At 31.0% G+C, this 20,784-nt stretch overlaps 2 protein-coding genes across 7 annotated transcripts in view; both read right to left on the reverse strand.

The window, feature by feature from the left end:
* Positions 1 to 20,784, reverse strand: part of LOC107993180 (uncharacterized) — a 97,950-nt gene that overhangs the window by 69,638 nt on the left and 7,528 nt on the right. For 3 of the 6 annotated variants that reach the window (XM_062077010.1, XM_062077007.1, XM_017049468.3), the window contains exon 1: positions 8,642 to 9,623. The exons of the other annotated variants lie outside the window; for them this stretch is intronic. In XM_062077010.1, the coding sequence (XP_061932994.1) occupies positions 8,642 to 8,703 (62 nt within the window). In that variant the 5' untranslated portion in view covers positions 8,704 to 9,623. Of the gene's footprint in view, positions 1 to 8,641; positions 9,624 to 20,784 lie in introns of those variants that run through there. 6 annotated transcript variants of the gene reach the window in all.
* LOC133666408 (uncharacterized) lies at positions 19,166 to 20,078 on the reverse strand. Its single transcript, XM_062077011.1, has 2 exons — positions 19,693 to 20,078; positions 19,166 to 19,605 (listed from the first exon to the last, which is right to left on the reverse strand). The coding sequence occupies exons 1-2, from the start codon at positions 19,978 to 19,980 to the stop codon at positions 19,501 to 19,503; spliced, it is 393 nt and encodes a 130-aa protein (XP_061932995.1). The 5' UTR covers positions 19,981 to 20,078; the 3' UTR covers positions 19,166 to 19,500.

The raw sequence follows: 20,784 nt of genomic DNA on the forward strand, positions 1-20,784 counted from the left end.
TTTTTTTTTAATAATCTCTGTTTAATATTTGTTTAAACACAAAATATACGATAAAATATATGAAAAAGCATCAAAAATGTTGCTCGATCGTTGATTATTATTTTTAATAAAAAATAAAAAAAACTAATGACTGTTAAATAGATTGCTCGATATTGCAATAAAAATATCATTTTTGTATTAAATATAAATATACATGGTGATTCTATATTTTTAACCCTGTATTTATCAAATTTTAGAGAAAAATATGAGGTGTTCTCCATTTTAAAAAAATTAATCATATTTTTCGAACAATTTTGAATATCAATATGCAAAATATATATCTTAAATATTTATTAAATCTAATAGCCTGTTTTTTTTTATTATTTATATAATTTATATAATTCGTAGAAAAACTAACATCTGAATCTAACTAATAAAATTTAATTGAGATAATTTTCATGTATAATTTTTACGTATCGATATACAAGTATCTTTACTACTCGTGATGGATACAGTTGATTATCGTATAATTTGACATTAAATTACTCCGTCAAATCAGAGTTCGTTACTCAGAAGAGAATTAAATCTAATTGAAGAAAGAAACGATGATGGAAAAAATATTGAGCAAATTATTGAAATTTCATAATTAAAGTGATAAATGATTAAAATACTTTCTCTGAATTAAACTGATTACAGATCTGCAGAGAAATATTTTTCCAGAAAATAAAGTTGACGAGCCACTAGTTCGAAGAAATGTTCTCTCTAATTTCGATTATTATTTGAAGCATTGCATTATAAAAAATTTATAATACGATATAAATTATAAGATATTCAATTTTATCTAGTATGATTTTTACGATTTTACCATCTTCTTTACAAAAGAACAATCTTCAAATTTATCGCGTAATTTCGATCTTAGAGGCATTTTCAAACTTTCGTGAATTTCATTTCATGAAAAAATCATGTTAATTTAAATAATAAAGATAACTATTTGTTATTCCAAAAGTTATTTCATTAAAAAAATAAATTTTATTTCCTCAAACAATTGATTCTTCGGTTTATATTATTTTTCCAAATAATCGCCTAACCTCAAATTCCTTTAATAAAGAATTCAATTGATATTATCTGATCAACATTTACAATTTCAAGATTCTTCCAACAATCGATTTTCCAATTATATTACTCTTCCAAATATTCCAAACCTGAAATTCCTTCAATAAAAAAAAAAAAAAAACAATATTATCGATCGCTCGAAACGATTATTATTTGTTGTACGAAGTAAATTTTGCTCGAATAATCTACCCCTATTTTTATCGAGAGAAACGTAATCACCATTCCCATGGAAGAAAGAAGAAACTCGAGACAATCGTCCCTTCCTCGAAGGATTATTAATCACGTCTCCTCTCCCCCGCCCCGAAAAAATCAATTCGTTCGTGAGTTCCACAAAGCTTTTAACGATGGGGTTGTAACGACGCGCGCGTGAGTATTGTGTTCCCCGAGAGGAAGATGACTTTAATGACTTCGTGAAAGGGAGTTATCCTCGGCGCAACAACCGTGCTATTATGCTTTCTTACGCAAAAGGGCGTAAAACTAATTAACTTGAGCGCACCTTCTTCGAGAAGGTCTGGAAGAGAATTCGTTGAACATCGTTACTCGAAGGATCCAGTTACCGAAAGATCCTCCAACAACGCGATGTACAATTTCCTCGATTTCGTTCGCCAATTTTTCGAGTTGTGATTGTCGTTAACAATTTTATAACCACGCTTTCCTTCCTCTTTTTTCTCCAGGAAATATCTCAACTTTTCGGAAAATCGATACGAGTGTACAACAGTTCGGGCTGAAATCAAGAAATTTTTCCACGAGGCTTTGTTAATTTTAAACCAAGTTTTTAATTAATCGAATTTACCGTGATTGCAGAAATATTCGGAGCGATTCGCGCTTTTCGTTACAATTATTAATGTTAGCATTAATATTGGATAGAATAATATTCGAATTTAACCGTAGAAAAAAATCATTATATCCCGAATCGCCACGAACAATTATCACAGTCGCTCGAATTCCACCCACTTGGATTCATAAAAGGAAGGAATTCATAAAACGCGTTATTTATTTACTCCCGTTTAGATTATCGATCCGTATAAAGAGGCTACTTAAGAAAGCCAGTTTCGGAACGCGGCCGCATTAAAGATGGCGAAAATTCGCCGAGTGTTCGTCTCTCGGTCACGCGAGTTGACCGCGAAACAAACAAAGCCCCTCTCGGCGAAAGAATAGCCGCGCTGTAAAACGAATCTGCAACAATAAGTAAAATGACCTTGCGCAAAGAGCCGGGAGCGCGGCGGGTCGACGACCGTTTACCACGGCTCGCAAGATGCAACGAGGAACGCCTTTCTACAGCCTTGACTGCAACCTCCATTACGTTGCTGTCAGCTCGGTTGGCTCGTCACGTGTGAACGTGCGTCGAATGACGTGTTACTATCGCTCCCCGGCATCGTACCACGCGTGTATCGGCGCAACTGTCCTGTTATTGCGTGGACTAGAATATAGATATTTTTATGATCGCCGCGAAGGTTTATCGAAGCCTGGCTGACCACAGATGCACGCACACCTAGTCGATGCTAATTATCGCCGAGTTCGACGCACGATTCCACTGCGATTTATTCGTTTATTTATCGATTTTTCTTTTCGAGTATTGTAAATCAAACTTTCCCTCCATTATTCGCCACGCGTTAATTTCTGCGCGGTTATAACTCGATCTCTCTATAGGTCAAAAAGCTAGGTCGAATTTAGCTGGATAGGTCAAGCTATGATTGCTTTTATAATTTAAAGTATATTGTAATTATACGTGTCAGTATCAGAAATAACGTCGTTTCTTTTAAATCGTGGAATTACATAAAATTTCCTCCATCGATCGATCCTTACGTAAAGTTTCTAAATGTTAAATTTGTTGAACTCGTGTTTCAAAGTCAATTCTGAATACTGACAAAGCGTAAAGGCGATACAAACGAATGTGAAATATCGTCGTTATCGAGTTTGAATAGAAAACCATTCGTAGATGGTTTATAACGTTCGAAGGAAAAGTCGATAATTTAGGAAACCGTTATACCGATAATAATAAAAATCGGATGATTTAGAATTTTATAAAATTTTCTTGAAGAAATTTGTTTTATCGGCAAATTGTCAACATATTATGTTTTCAATATGATATTTTTACTCGTATATTATAGAATTAAGTTTTAAAAATTTGTGTCTTGGCTATATCGATCCATTTTACATATCGCGTATGTAGCTTATTTTTCGTCGCTGCCAATGCATTGAGCAGTCTAAAAACGCGCGGGCAATGCGTGGAACGCAATTAAAAGTCAACAGGAAACGTTCAAAAGCGTTCAACAGCGATACGGCGTATCGACGTGCGTAAGATTAATGAAAGAAACCATTTTAAACTGTTTGCTGCCTTTAAATAATATTTTCTTCCTAAACGAACGCTCTCGGTTTAAACACGTAATAAAAATCATGCTCCTCCGATCTAACACGTATTAGAACGCGCGCCCTCTCTTCTTGATCTTGATTCTCGTTTAAAATTTTCCAACGTATTATAGATTTTTACTCTTTCTTCTTCCTCTTTTTATTATTATTGTTCGTTTTATTCATCGAAAGATTTAATTAATTACCTCTTGAAGAGTATCGAGAATTATAATACGAGACGGGTTGGCACAAGGAATTTTCAATTTTCACGATACGCGGTGGAAGAAAAGAAAATGAAATAACGACCGATAATGAGAAAATGGCCATTCGATGTGACGAATTCGCTATTATCTCATTCCTCAGCTTTTTTGTCGACGCGTTCATAAGTGGAACTGCTAACACTGCACAGACAATTACTATTCTCATGCGATCCGTGAAACGCACAATAATGTATATTCATCGTTCCAACATACATTATTGCGAGGGCAAATCTTTGCTTTCTTTGTTTACAAAAGTATGCACATGCACCGTGAAATTCAGCCATGAAATTTATCGTATATTATTCTCATCCGAGTCTAGCAAACGCGCGTTTAACGAAGCGAGAAAGATTTAGAAAATTAAATTAGAAATTACCGTCGATATTAATCGATATCCGAACATCGAATATCGCGATACAAATAAAACGATTCCGTAAAATGATTTTTAAAAATTTGCGTCGAACGAGAATATTAAATTCCTTGCACATAACGTTACATATGTCAATGATTCCACGTTATAATTCCTTCTATATTCCATATTCCTCGAGAATGAATATTATTTGAAAATACCACGGACAAAAAGATGGATTGAAAGTTTATATTTGTAAATATATCGTCAAAAACTTGCTATTACAATTAAATATAACTTTCATTAAAATCACGATAATTATCGGATTAGGTTCCCCTGTATATTATAACGCGACTTACGCGATCAATTTCGTGATTCACCGTGCTGTACTACGATCCCACAAAATATCATTATCTTCGAGTACCATTCGAAACCCGGATGTGGAACGAAACACGAATATCGAAATTAACTCGTAAGTACATATTGAACCCGATCCCCTCCTTAATGGCGGCAAACACGAACTTTGCCATCACGAGTTAAACGTCTTCGGTCTAAAACAAAATCCCCTCCCCGACGTCAACGACCCTTTTGAATTCGGCCAACACGGTCGAAACGTCATCCTGCCCCGGCTATTTAGCGACCAAGTGGCTGTCCACACGCGAACGAATGACGTGGACGGATGTCGAACTGAATTGGCGCAATGACCATAACCAGGGTCTAATGCGGCAATGGATGTGCGACCTTTTCCTTGCCCGTTTAAAAGAATGGAACGAAATACGACACCGGTTCGTTGCACACGAAAGAACTCGATGGCGCAACGAGTGAAACGACCCGTGTACGTGTGTACACTCATATACACGTGTACGAAAAAAAAACGTGAGAGAGGAAATTCAGGAAATTCAGTAATTGAAACGTGAAAAATTACGTTTGTAATTGTGATACGTGCTTTTTAACGGAGAATGAAAGCTGAAAGTTGGAATGATTGGATGCTTATTTAAAAATATATATATATATATAAATGAGTCGATGGAGTATTCTTTGATCGATCTGTAAGTGATAAATAATGGATTAAATTATTTCGTTATGTTCGTGAAGAAATTTCGAAGATTATATTCATCAAAGAAGTTGCAAATTTTTTTGCTTCTATTATACACATACGTTTAATTCTTGAAAGAATTTTATTTTTCTACGAAAAATTCTGCGTTTTAATCAAGAAAAATCAGGAAAAAAGTATATTCGTTGATTCAAATGTAAAAGGGAACGTGTTCTTTCGAAGCACGGTGATACGAATTTGAACAGCGCGAAAGGTATATATACAAATGGAATATACACGTGTATAATATTCGATATCATAAAAAAATAAAATTTACAATGGAAAAAATTCAATATTTTCAGACACTGAAAAAACATGCGTTTGATTCGTTCTTTCGAAACACCTTTTCTGTTTCAAACTCGTAATATTTATTTTCGTGAAATAATTGCTTTAAATAAATATCGTGCGATTAATATTAATAAATTAATATTTATTGCTTAAATTCATTGATAAAGAAAATTGTTTCCATTCTATTTTAAGGATAATTTATAGTTTACAAGATGAAAATTAATAATATTATAATGTCTGAATTACAATAATTCGAATAATATTAAAAAGAAATTTCTACACGTATCGAACGAAAAGGAAAGGATAGAATTCGCTGCGATCAAAATGAATATTTTACACTCTCTTCTCTCGTTTAGATCCCATTGTAGCAATAATCTTCACAACATGTTGAAGATAATAAGGTCATAACAATCTATCGCGACCTTGTTTCTGCACATGTTAGCATAATAATATTTCATTTTTCTAGTTTATTGACCAATGCTTATATCTATTCTAATCGTTTTACAAAAATTTGAGAGAAAACTTTCATATTGCTTATCGCACAAATGATAAAAACAGTATAAAAAATTGTCTTCGATTTTAATCATGAATTAAGTTCTTTCTCTTTGCAACCATATTAATAATAAACTTTAAACTTTTTCTTAAAATTTTTGAAGGTAAAAAATTAATTTTTTTTCTACTTTTATCAATGATTTACCGGATCAAATGATAACGATCCTTTTTATACATTACTTCAAAATGTCTAAATATAATAATTATGCAGAGATTAAAAAGTGAATCATCTTTTAAGTATTAAATCACTCGTCGATTCCCTCGTTAAAAAATGAAAAAAATATTTTTAAAAAAAGGCATCTAGAAATAATATTACAAAGAATAATGTAATATTCAATATTGTAGTGAACTCTATAAATGAAAATCTTGTTTTCATTTATTGTCCCTGATGCTGTAAAAAAGTTTCTTTCCAATATTCCAATTTACAAATTTATTAATTTTTATTTTAATTAAATTTCTTTTTTTCATTTTCTTTTCATAGCTTTCAATAAGACCAATATAAACGAAAGCAAATATCATCAGCATTCAGATAGTTTCCCTATGTAAGATTTATTTTCATCTCGAGATTTATGCGCGATGGAAAGAATTTTCTCATGGTTTACAACGCCATTGAAATTCCTTACGAAGCGAGGCGACAGAACAAAGATACAACTTTCAACACTTATATCTTTGATCATTTTCTCGGTTTGCATACCGTTTCACCGATGCTACTTTTGCTTCTACGAGTCTAAAAAAAAAAAAAAACAGTGTGTAACAACGATTAGCAGGATATGTCCTTTTTTTGCATCGTGACTGCATCATAAGTGTCAATCTATATTGCTCATACGTGTTCGTCGAATGACGTTCTAATGCATCTAATTGGTGCCAAATCGTAATATGTATATAATTCACGTGCATAACGTATATAATAAATACTTCTTTAACTGCTAATTATTTCTTGGACTACTTCTAGAGAAAAAAAATTTCCACGTTTTCTCAGTCAGAAGCTATTAAAAGATTAAAAGGAATATTTCTGATTGAACTGGAATTTAATTTTAAATTTGTGTATTAAAAACTCCGGATTTTCTAACTTTTATCATCTATTGTTACTGAACGATAGACTCGTTTAAGAAAAAATTGTGATCCAAATAATCTTATCCGTCTATTAGTTCGAATAATTGGATCGAGGAACATTTGTGGTCCAAATGATCTTGTCTCTCTATTAATTCAAATAATGGAGGATAGTTGGATTATCAAATACGAAAGGAATGTATGCATGTATGAATTATACATGAATACTTCGATTGTATTCATTTCCTGGAAAGTTGAATCTCGCGTTAAGGAAGCCAATACGATCAATAATATCGATAATAATGTTATTAAAAAAGATATTGACAATGATATAATGATATTTTGAATACGGTTTTAATCCGTTTTAAAATACAATCAATGATATTAACAATATTTATTGATATCGATTTATCGAAAATATTATTAATTGTAGGCGAACATTTTTGGATAAAGTTATTATTATGTGTGCATATTTTTATAGATATTTTTCTTTTTTTTTTTTAGATTTAATATATATAAATGATACATGACGATATATGAAAATAGTAATGAGATATCTCTTTTTTCTTTCTTATTCGAAGAATTCAAAGAATTTCGCGTATTACGATCGAAAAAAAATTTAATCTTCACAAAGTTGCATAAAAGATAATCATCATCGAAATCATTAGCGTAGCATTCCCTTCAAAGAATCATTTACCTCTCCGGTATAATGAAATAATTGCACGGCTATTGCTGTTTCAACATGAGCGTTTTCCGCGATTGTGATCGTTAATGAGATCATTGTTTCTTGCCAACTGTTCATTAGGATATTCATACGTGTAAAGAAAAACGAAAATAAATCTATCACTTATTCACTCGAATAATTAAGAGAAATTGTAAATTTAAAAAAACTGTATAGAAAATTAAAGCGCATTTAAGTTATATTTATGATAAAAAGATGATAAAAATTGAAGAATCGTTAATTAGAGAATGCTATGTACGAAAAGATTTTTGTTTAACTAATCGTAAGAACAATTTTAATTATTTTAAAAATTGATTGAACTCGATTAGATATTTACTGTATCATTTAAAAATAAAAAAATTTCAAAAATAATAAATCAGACTAGAAATCACATAAATGGCTGGATTTATGAATTCTTAACGAATAATGATTCTTATATATTAAAAGTTATTATTATGTATGGAACAGATATAGAAAATATTATAAATATAAAATAATTGCAGGTATTAAATATGCAGATACATAATACAAAGTAGATATTAAATATATTTTTAGATATGCAAATATTATTACGTATAGAATAGATTATGTGTTATATATCAAATATGGAATAAAACCTTTTAAATATATTTCACGAAAATATAAAAATTAAATGTATAATGATATAATTATACGAGATAAATTATGCATCATACTTCAAAATGAATGATAATAGAGAAAGATAGTTTCTATAATTTCAATCCGAATTTTATAAGCTCAGAACTTTGTGTATCAATCTCGAAAAACCTTACAGGTATTACGATATATATATATATATATATTTCTCGAAACCGGTTTCTCGGGACGTCAAACAAAACAAAGAAAAGATAAATACGGGATAAAGAACATACCGAGTAGGGTTATCGCCGACGAACTGCGACTTCTCTGTGTGAAATGGTGTACCAAACGTCATAACAGAACAAGTAGGCAATCTAGGCTGCTGTTTTTGAGAGTTCTTGCCGCTCCTCTGCCGATTCTCGCTATCGGCTGAGTTTTCACGACCGCCGAATAGTTCGGCTAGTCAGCTGATCGCACGATGTTTCATCGCTTCGCTCACGGTACGCATTATTGCTGGAATTTTTCTGCGAATTTGCCTTTCCTCTTACTCGACTCGCTGTTGTTCCACCGTAAAAGATTCGACTTTTAAATCGTAGCAACAATGCGGAGGGTAAATTTGAACTGGCGTTCAATGTTCAGAAACGCGTACACTGTTCACTTTTCTAGCGGCGTAAAACGAGTCTCGACAGGCACAGAAACGTACGTGTCTTCCTGTTGGATCGCTATCCCACAACACAACAGGTCGTTCTACGTGCCTTCTTGTCACTTGTTCTCACTTGTTCCGTTTTTCGATGATATAAATTTTGAACGAGTTTCAGATACGATAAATGTCTCAAAAATCGAGAAAGGATCACAATGTTCGAACGTATCGGGGTGAGAACGCAAAGAGAGTCACGATGTCACGAAATTCCGCAGTTTACCAGTATCACGAGTAACGGTATAACGCGCGGCCAGTAAACACAAATCATGCACGGAAATTTAACGAAGCGTCGACACTGGTTGGACGCAGCAAGTGCAACGACCTGTCATTCCTCCTTTTTCTCTTTTCAGTTCTAACATCCAACCTCTTCGCTCTGCATTAAAAATCAAACGTTTTTCACGAACGTTCAATTACACGAAAGTATTCACAATGGAAACGAATATATCCGAGTCGCGAGCCCGATGATAGTATGTACGAGAAGCACGAGTAGCCGATGAAAACCGATTAGGACCGAATCGAGCCGAAGGTGAAGAACCGACTCCTACCGCGTCTAGCATCCGACTGGCTCCGAGGAAAGCTGGTCGACGGATGTGGGAACATCACCTGCCCCCCTTAACCCCTCGTCCCGTCACTCGGGACGCGCCAACGCACTACTACGAATCATGTCACTATCCTCAACCCTCTGCAACTACACCATCGGTATCGGTATTTCAAAGACGCATCAAAGTAACTCCTTTTAAACTTATTCGCATTTTTCTTGTCCCCTCGAATCCCTTTTCTCATCTCTCCCAACGTAAATTCGAATCGCGTCATAGATTATAATACGACCATGGTTTTCGTTATATCTTTTGACGACGTTCTACCTGGATCAGGGTACTTTTCGTTTGAAATAAATTTCAAAATCTTGCTCGAGAAAAAAATTATTTTTAAATTATTTATTTGTCAAATTTGTGATGATTTCAAATAATAATAGGAGATAATGAATAGTAATAATTTTTTTACTAATAATTTGATCGATGAAACAAAGAAATATCAGATGTCAAAATAATTTTTTACGCGATATAACGTGGTCACGCAAAATTTAAAATCGTACGCAATTTCGTTGTATCAAAAAATTTTCTAATCAACGCTGCACGAGTATTCGTACACAAGAAACACAAATCACTGTTAAAAATAATCGGAATAAATATCAATGAACATAAATTATTCAATCAACGATATAATGTAATCATACATCGTATCCCATATTATTATATCGATAACGTTAAGTTATTATCGTTACATGAAAACACTGCAGTAATAAAATCACTGTAAACTCACGCAAAATCGTACGTACAATTCCGAGTAGTACCGTAATAATACACGATTATTTTTATAGATAATTTCAAATAATACTATCTTCCATCGTAAAACAAAAGAGAAAAATGAAAACGTATTTGTAGGTTAGGCGATGTATTTATAGATTATAGAAACAAAAATAGAGCGTATCTCTTAAGCTATACGAATTTTTAATCACTTAAAGCGAATCCTTTCGAGCTCCAGTTTCGCCTCGAGCATCATCTCTTTTCTCGTTCAGACTCTCTCTCTCTCTCTCTCTCTCTTTTATCGGCCGACTTTGTCTCTTCGTACCTTTTGTTACCTTTTTTCCAAAGACACAGCGTAATCTGTTGTTCAGGAAACGATAATAAAGGGAGTGCATTGATTTGGGCGGAATGCACACGCTATGTATATCGATTTGAAAACGAAACAAGAACAGAGTGGCAGATTAGAAGAACTTCTAATACAGCTGGTGTTCCTTTATCAACAGACTTTACAATGCGTGTTCAGTTCTAAGTACGATAATGAAAAGAACGGTGGTTCTTTCTTCATCCGAACCTGCCACTTTTCTTTTAAAGGAGCTGATCATTCCGCAATTTTACAGTCATCAAACAATTTTTTTAAGAAATATTCCTTTGATAATCTGAGATATTTAATTTTTTCCAATTGAACTGAGACATCATTATAGATAAATCAATAAAATAATTTTGCAACAATTAACGTAATGATATATGTAAAAAAAAAATTTCAAGAAAATTTATTTCGATTAATTACGACATTGCATTGTTCTTTGAAAAAGTAGGGCAACGTTAATTTACTGCATGTAACGACGTTACATTTTTATACACGAGAAAGATACACCTTTCTTTTCTTAAGTTTAGTATAAATAAAAATCCTCAAAAGAGAGAGAGCATATTCCACTCTGCTTTATTATCGAATCTACAATGTTGCCCATCGAGCAAAAAGAATCTCGAATTATTAAGGACCATTATCCGCTAGAATCGGATCTGATTGGAAAAGCAACTTAATTACTTTGCTTTCGCCAGAGAGAAGAGAAGAATTGCGTTGGAATTTTCGAAAGAAGAAGAAATAGTTTGGTGCCAGTGAAAAGAAAAAGTTGAATGAATAATTAAAAAAAAATATCGTTGACGTTGCGAAATTTATTAATGACGCATATCGCATCTTTTGCCACGCAACCCACGTGAAATCTCAGCGTAATTTCATCTAAACTTGGCGAGATATTTCTAAAACCGATGTATCAACGATCGATATGAAGGGTTGGACGGTTTAAAGATGGAATGGTCTCGAAAATTAATAAATTTAAGAAAGGTCAATCGACTGTTAAATGCGACCAACTGAGCGAAATTATAAAAGTTTTTGACATTTATGGATATATTGAAAGTAAGATTAATCAAAGTTTGATTTCAGTGAAGTGGATAAAGCTCGTTCATTCGATCATCGAACTCTTTTATATTAATGGAAAATTAGTAGGAATTATATTTTCCCTCTAATTCGGGCAGTATAATACTTATTTATTGTAATTTCTCGATATTTTCAACGTCAATATTCTCCTCCGTCTGATCATTTACTCCAACATTTCCAAGTTCCAAAACTATCCCAAGCTTTCGAAATCGCGAATTACCGAAGGGTTGCACTAAACAAACATCCCTTTTGCATAATTTCTAAAGTTCCAGCATAGTTAGTACTTTGGAGAAATATCACAAGAAGGAAAATCGACGATTGATCACGCCAATCTTCCCCTCAATTTCGAACAGTTACGTCAAGAGTTTAACCTTCGTGTTATGCCATTTACAGGATAAATTTCGTGCCTGTAATCTCGGCCACGAAAACAAATTGCACTCTTTGTCCGGGAAAGTTCACGCCCATCCATGTATGTATCCGTGTAATTTTTGCAGCACAAAAAAGAAAAGAAAAAAAAAGTTTCTTTTTAAACGTTCCAGTGTTGATATAACCGAACGATCAATGGAGTCGCAAGTTTGTGGTGAGCGAGCATCCTTTCTTCTGAATACCAAAACTCGAGAGAGCGGAAAATAAAACGCGATGTATATAATTCGCGTAAAATAATCGGTGTAAAAAGTTGAAGGGGGGGCGCGACACGTGAAAATTTTTCAGCTCCCTCGAGTGGAACTCGTGGGCGTTGAAATCTTCGATCCGAACTTGCTGACCGAGATGTTTGCAAGGACGATGTTCCTCTGCAGCCGCAGCTGCGGATTCCACGCATGCACGGGGATCAGAATTTAGGAAGGAAGCGAGCGCGCATCAAGATAATTATTGCGCCGACGCTGGAAAAATCAACGTCCTGGATAGGTGTACCGTGAATCCTCCTAATCTTCTAATTATACTCTTTCGAATAATTAAATCGCAGCGTTTTCCAAACAGGCCCACTGACCGAATACACGATTTCAGAAAGCGTCATATGTGAATTAAATAATGATTACACGTAAGTGCTTAGGTACTTTCATCTCGTTGTCGAAAGAGATGGTTTGTTGTATCAAATGAGAATCTTGTTCGGTTCGATATCCGGAAAGAAAAATAATGACTTTCACAAATTGTCAATTATAAATTATTAAAAATATTTAAATCTATCGCTAAAACGATATCGTTCAAATATTTTTGCCACGCAATGGCGATGTACTATCGTATTTCAATCGCAACAACGTTTCACAAATGTTATTCCATTTTATTGAATTGATACGTACGTTGGTTTTTGATTTTGATAAAATAAACAATTTGAAATGAATCGTCCATCTTGTTTATAACAATTTCGTTTCATATAATGATATATTTTGTTCTTATGTAAATTAGGATTTGTTTTATTCTATCAGCAATGTAATAGATATATAAATTTAAAAAAGATACAAATATTTTTATAAAAAATATACTTTTGAATTTCATTCAATTTCAAATTACAATATAAATCTCCATATCGAGTTATGAAAACTGAAAAATGAAATTATGTACAAATAGGAACAATTTTAAAACATTCATAAACAATGTAAATCTGAAATCTATCACACGCTATTATTCATCATTTTATTTTATCTAATACGAAATTAAATTGTTTACAAATTGAAACCAAGTTCAACGAATATTTTGATACATCCTCTTTTATATTTGTTTCAATTTCTATATTCACCCGTTAAATTTTCTACCTACAGTAAGATTATTTTAACTTTCAGGTTTTACCCGTTTTATCTCAATTTTAGAAATGGAATTTCAGTATTAGATCCTTTAAATGTGCTTTATGGAATAAACTGTTGAATAAAATTCGACACCGATCCGAATCACTCTAGATTCCTCTTTTTTCCCGAAAAATTGAATTCACAGAATTCGTCATCTGCCCACAATGTTCGAATTTCTGCCTGTGGATTTTATATTCTCATCCGAAAATATATAAATACATATACGATATCGTTCAAAGAAGAAAAATATTCTCGTTCTTTCGAGAAAAAAATAGCCCTAAATATTTTGTAACGAAAACTTTTTTTTCCAAATAATTTTTACATTAAAAAGCAAAATTGCAAAAATCTCAATTACGCGATACGAAAAGTAAATCGGTCAAAAAGACTGCCTCGTTTAATTCTTACATCGCATTAACTAATTCCGATATTAATCCTGTCGTGTTCTATCGCGAACCTTCCTTCTCCGGTATAAACCGTCGTAAGTTCGTCATCCGAAGGTGTACTAGATCCAATTATCGGAATTAAGCGAAGCACCGGAAGGAAAATTCTCTGCCGCGCAACTAGTGTATACGTTCATCATTGTCGAAACGCAAAGGCTTCGTCGTCGAGGCAAATGTTTGACCGGCTGCACAAACTGGGTCGGTCAAGCGGCAACGCGCCGTCGACCAATGAGATTCAGAGCTTTCGATTGTTCCGTTCTTTTTTCTCTCTTTCTCTTTTCTCTCTTCCTCCTTCGAAGAAACTCGACAGGGACCGCTAATACCGACGGACAGAATTCGACTGGTCGCGTGCTGGCACCATGCCGAGGAAATCGTGGAACGCGGGATACAATTTCGTATTGGAACAGAGGAGAGTGCATTACATGGAGCACCGTGTGTGCCGCATCGTTTCGCTGCCATCATACGTCGAGTTCCTCTCATGCGGCCATGTTTAGAAGCTCCGAATGACGAGATACTGCATGAAATGCGGATTGATAAAAAAAATCTAGTAATGGAATCCTCTTCAGAGATATATTTGGATATTTGGATATCGCGTATAATATTTTAAGAGGATGTTTTGAAAAGATTTTCCCCCGCTTTTTATCTCGATACGAGTGAAATACTGTAGAATTTTAATAATTCCATAGTATAGAGTTATATAGAATTATATTCGCCCGATATTTACAATTATTGGTTTTTATTCTTTAATTCGGATAATTTGATTTTTATTTTTTCTCGTTTTAGAAATGGCCGAAGTTTACAACCGATGTTAGTGGAACATCTTTAAAGGATTGATTTTATATATATATATATATATATATTTAATATACAATTATCGCATAACGTTAAATACATATAATTTTATGAAAAATATTCAATTTGCAATTTCTTATGTTCCTTTTTAATTAAATAAAAAATATTGAGGCATAATTTTTATTCTCATGCGAGCATTTATTATTTCGCTGCCAAAGGAATAGAATAAATTTAAGAAAAATTATGAATAGCTCTCGTAAATTTCTCTATTATCTTTTTTATATTGGTTAATCGCATTCAACGTATCCTCGTTACTTTACGATTTCCTTTATTTTATTATCAACAACATTAAAATTGATGAATAAATTCCATCAATAGAACGAGTATAATAAAAACGATTATACAATAAGCAATAGCATATAACGAAATTGCATCTACTTCGATTAAAATTTTCGTTTGTTCAATGAATATTTTTTAGTTAGAAAATCAATTATCATCAAAAAATTCGATTCTTTAGAAGAAAAAAGAAAAAGCACGTCAAACTTTTCTGCAGTATCCTTGAACCTTTGATTCACTCAACGAACAATTGTAAATTTTCTGAAATTATATTTTCTGAAACGAAATGTGTAGTCACGCGAGCTATCACGAGTTATTTTCACGAATTCTTCCTGTCATTCGTAACAAAATATCGAACAATCTGTCTTTAAATGATATATTGGTTTCAAATTATCATCATCGAAAATCGGAATGATTTTATCGATATCAAGTTAGTCTCGAGTAAACAAATATTTTGAAATCAAAACATTATAAAATAACGTTTTATTTTATAAATTTATGAATAATTTCTTTCGCAGTTTAAATTATTAAGTGCATTTTTATGTATATTCTTACAGTTTATTTTATATTTTATTATCTTAATTTCATGTTTTACTACTTTTTATGGAAACCAATGGAGATTATTAATGGATATTTTCTATATAAAATAAATTTTAAAAAGATATTTATAATAAGAGACAAAATTTTTAATATATGTATCTTATAAGATAATTCACCTAATTCAAAAATTCTGATTTTAATAAATTTACATATGTGTAGAGCGTATAAGATATAAGATAAAGCTTAATTTTTAAAACAATTTCAGCATTTTATTAAATTTTGAATATAATATTGTTTGGAAATTTTCTTTACAATAATATAATAGAGTTCAAAAATTTGCGTTATCTCATATGATAACGTATCATATCATAAAGTATTAATTATTTATTATTTTATGAAAAAAATTTTATTTTTTAATTTTTTGATATATTAAACAAATTTTTTATTTTTAATGAAATTTTATGAGTATAAATAGTATAATAGATCGTATATGAAGCAATTTTTTTTAAAGAAATATCATTTTGAAAAAATTATATTAATGTTCAAAGTTTCAATGTCTTTTTCATTTTTTAAATATAAATTTATAATGGTGAAAGAATTTTTTTTTATATCGAATATTCTATAAAAAAAGAAATTAATACAAAAATATAATGTAATAAAATATGATGAATGAATAAGGTAAACACATCAATACCAAAACAAGCAATGAATCATTATGCACAAATTAAAACCTGTTATTTTTCTGAAATAAAAATCAATTTATATTAATTAATCTTCCCGAAATAAAAATTAATTTATGAAAACAAACATACAAATTCCATATATGTGTAAACATATAAATATAAATATAAAAATAAAAAATCTCGCATAGATTTTTGGAAATATAAAAATCTTTAACCCTAAAACAAAATTCCCGATTTGCAGTCGAAGAAATTATATAAGAAATTCTTTAACTTTGTCCAAGATATCTTATATCGTTTACATTTTCATAATAATAAAATTAATTAAATATAAGATGAATCTTGTCGAAAACTCCTATTTAAAACAAAATTTGGATTATTCTTTGATAAAAATTTAAAATTTCTTTTAACTTTTATTAGCTATGCTCTTTTATTTTTATAGCATTATTTTTATAAATATTAATCCTAATACGATTGAGAGAACGGATGTTTTGAAAAGAAAACATAATTTTTAAAGTAAAAGAAAATAAGCAACCAACAGCATCACATGTTCCCTCATGTGGACACATTTAAAAGCCTTCCATAAGTTTTTATAACCCTCGTGTTTTTCATGGTGAGTCACCTTGTAGTACCAAGCACGGAATTAATAAACTATAACAATAACTATCAATTTCGTAACGATATCAATTCAATTACATTCAACATTCAAACGTCCTGCATGAATTTTGCATTTATTTTATTTTTTTTTTTAATTATTGTACATCGAAAAACGAAAACGAAAATTTCTTTTAATTATGGAAAATACTGAATTAAAATTAATTTTATCAAGTTAGCAATTTTAAAATTTATAGCAAATTATATTAAAAATAATTCTCGAGTTTTGTGTTATTAATATTAATGTCTCTTAAATTTTATTATATATATAATAAATTATATATATTATATATATATTAATATTTATAATAAATTACCTTTTTATAATTATATATATCAATCATCGAATCACTTCTGAACTCGTGAAATGTTCAAATTTGTCGCGTTCAAATTCGATTCATCTATTTGAAAATACTCTTGAAATTCTTTTTCTCGAAATATTTATAAAAAAAAATATGCCATCGATTGAAATCAGTTTGCGATGTTCAAATCGACTCGCGATATACTTAAACCCATTACTACACCGCTACTCGCGTAAATTTTTTGATTAAATTAAGATGAAATTGTGAAAGACGAGACATCTTCTACAAAACAAGTCGAACATTTCGACAGACAGAAGAAAACGTACGCGTTGCATTTGACGGAAATCGCAATCTATTTTCACGAGCTGCCACGGATTTGGAGCATGGATATCGAAATAAATTGCATTCGATCGCGGTTAAATTTCATCTCGAACCGGATCTTTCGCAATTTTCACATTTATCCCGGGAATTTCGTGCAATTAGCGCAACAATCGATGCAAAAAAAAAAAAAATATATAATCTAAAATCTTTGTTATTTTTGTTAACATGATCGTCACTCCTGTTGAAAATATACTCGAGTGATAATTATTGGCGCATATTCCACGAAAATATTCTGGCTTAATTTTAGCGCGTTCCTCTTCGTACGTTGATTCTTGAAAATATTAGTGTGTTTCTCTCGTTTCCCGTGACACTTCAAAACATGTACAGTGATTCAAGAAAATATTCTTATTTTTCTGTAAATAAAACTGTTGATAAAATATGCATTTAGCTTGAATTCTAAATGAAAAATTCTAAGTGAATAATTAATTAATTTAAAATATTAGAGATTATTTATCAAGTTGTAAGAATAATTTATCTCCATCACACCATTTCATTCTATCTTCACCTTTTCTCAGTTATTTGTAATAAATAAATCTTAACTCTTTGAAGTAAAAATTTTTAAAGTTGAAAGAACTCTAGAGTTGAATTTTTAATTCAATAAAATGTAAAAAAAATAGAATCATTTCAATTATTATACATGTAAAAATAAAAACAATTAATAAATAAATTGATTGAATATTTAAGTATAAAATAGAATATTAATAGTCTTATGCAACTTGTGTATTTCTAATTATTTCAATTCTTCAAGGAGGAGTTGAAAAATATTTTTCAATCTATACCCCAAAGAGTTAAACGAGATTTTCTTGAATATCAATTTTTGTATTTTTGCTTTTAAAACTAATCTTTCAAAAATATTCCACAAATATATTAACATTTTTCTAAATATAATTTTGGAATAAATTTTTTCATAAGAAATATTTATTCTGTTGTAAAAATTATTCTCATAAATGAAATTGTATTCAAGATAGGAAGGAGAGATAGGAAATTTGTCTTCAAAGAGATTCTGCTATTTTACTCTGAATATACTTTTATACATAACTTTTACTAAAACCAGAATTAGGTGAATTTTTAAGATAATGTTCGAATATTTGACATAGAACGAGTTTGTATTTTTGAATTCCATAATAAATAAATATAAAGATCAATTTAATATAGATTAATGGATTTTTAGATTTGTGTAATAATTTTAATTATAAAATTCGAATATAAATTTATGCCAATGAATATGAATTTCACGATTACTTTTGATATAATATAATATGATTATATTATATCAATAGTATTCTTTTTCTTTAGATAAATATTTATTTGTATGTAACGAAATTAGATACTTTTAACTTTGAAACAAAATGTAAAACAAATATAGTATAATGAAATAAATAAAATAATATAAAATCAAAATTTAAATAGGATATTTTTTACAATAATTAGGATATTTTTCAATAATCAGGTTTTAAATTGAAATCAAAACATTTTTGTATCGTGTTTCTTTTAATTAACGTATCCGATTGACAATAAAATTAAAAGAATGAAAGAACAATTTCTCGTTTGAATTAATTAATTACTTACTTTCGTTTTTATTCGTTAAAATCTCTCACGATGAAATAATCACAATTTAATTTGTTCGATAAACAAATAAACAACACAGTAATAAACAACTTCCAAGGAAATACAAAAAATACAAAAGAAACATTTTACAGCACATATGAAAAAATAACGCTTTCAAGAGTTGCAAAAAAAAAAAGAGACGATACAAAAATAATATTTTATAAAACATTGCTTGTTTTCTTACACAAAAACTTCTACTTTATTTCCATTTATATCTTTCAGTTGTTTGTCTCTTTTTTGTTTCCCTTCTTTCTCTACCTCTAAAGGCACATCTGACTTCCCATGAATAGCCACCACAAATCAACTAAGGAATATGTATTCACATCGTTTACATGTATCGGTGCATTCACCGGTTGAGAACAAAAGGTTCAGCGCCACCTGCTACCCATACCTCGAAATTGATCCACTTAATGATTACGTAGAAGAAGATCAACCGATTGATCGTGCAAACGATCTCGAAGAGATTGTTCTCGGTCGGCACACCGAACAGAAGATCACGAAGAGCCGGCGCCTCGGCCAGGAACGATTGCCTCCACATCTCGTGATCGTATACCGTGTCGTTCGTTTCGATCGTGATTTTCGTCTCGGGTATACGGGTTCTGCGGATCGTATTATTCGAACCTTTCAACTCTTGTATCCAGCTTTCGACCGCCTCGTAGACCGAATAGATCTCACCCATGGTTACTTACGATGGGCGCGCGATAATTCGTCGAAAAGTTATCATCGGCGCAACCAACGAATAACTGAACCGCAATTCCTGTTGCGAATGCCAACTTTGATGTATCTTCGATTATCTAACCGCTCTAGAATCGTCATGGGTTAAAAGTACCCGCCAAATTGCGAAACTGTTGTGTATATGCATGACTAGCAGATTAGGTTAACATCAGCACGTTTGGTTATGAAATAGGTGGCGCTCCGCTCGTTGAGAAACTTTCATATGTGTATAGTGTTAACCTTTCAGAACACACGTTGAGTTTGAGAGATCTATACTATTATATTTTATATTATAAAATAATAATATCTTTGAATGTTATTTTTTACGTGAGAACGAATAATGTAATGAATAAATCAAGGAGCAAAGTAATAATAGGCCTATCATAGACGTGATTTTAATTTGTGTAGTTTGTAAGAATTAATATATTCGTGGAATATCTTTGGAGGATCGATACTGAAATAAGAGAAATAAATACGAAAGATATAAGATTGCGTTAGATGGAAATAGAGATATCCATTTAAATATGATATATTAAAAATATTTATACTTTTCATTAATTTATTCATAATTTTTTCAATCAATTTTCACTATATATAAAATAAATATAAAGTTTATCAAATCATTTTTGATTCATATTTTCGAAATTTTAGATTGAATTTAATAATATTGAAATCATCAAAGATGTAAAATAATTTATTTTTTGAGTTTTAAATATTTAATGCATATTTTTTTAATAGTATTTTTTTATTAAATATTACATGAATATAT

The sequence above is a fragment of the Apis cerana genome, linkage group LG7 (genome assembly GCF_029169275.1).
Source record: "Apis cerana isolate GH-2021 linkage group LG7, AcerK_1.0, whole genome shotgun sequence".
Taxonomy (NCBI): Eukaryota; Metazoa; Arthropoda; class Insecta; order Hymenoptera; family Apidae; genus Apis; species Apis cerana.

What these genes read in the sequence shown, in the direction of transcription:
- LOC133666408 (XM_062077011.1), bottom strand. Translation starts at nt 19,980, where the DNA reads ATGGGTGAGATCTATTCGGTCTACGAGGCGGTCGAAAGCTGGATACAA. An exon ending in TTAAGTGGATCAATTTCGAG is followed by an intron (nt 19,606 to 19,692) that starts GTATGGGTAGCA and finishes CATATTCCTTAG; the next exon opens with TTGATTTGTGGTGGCTATTC.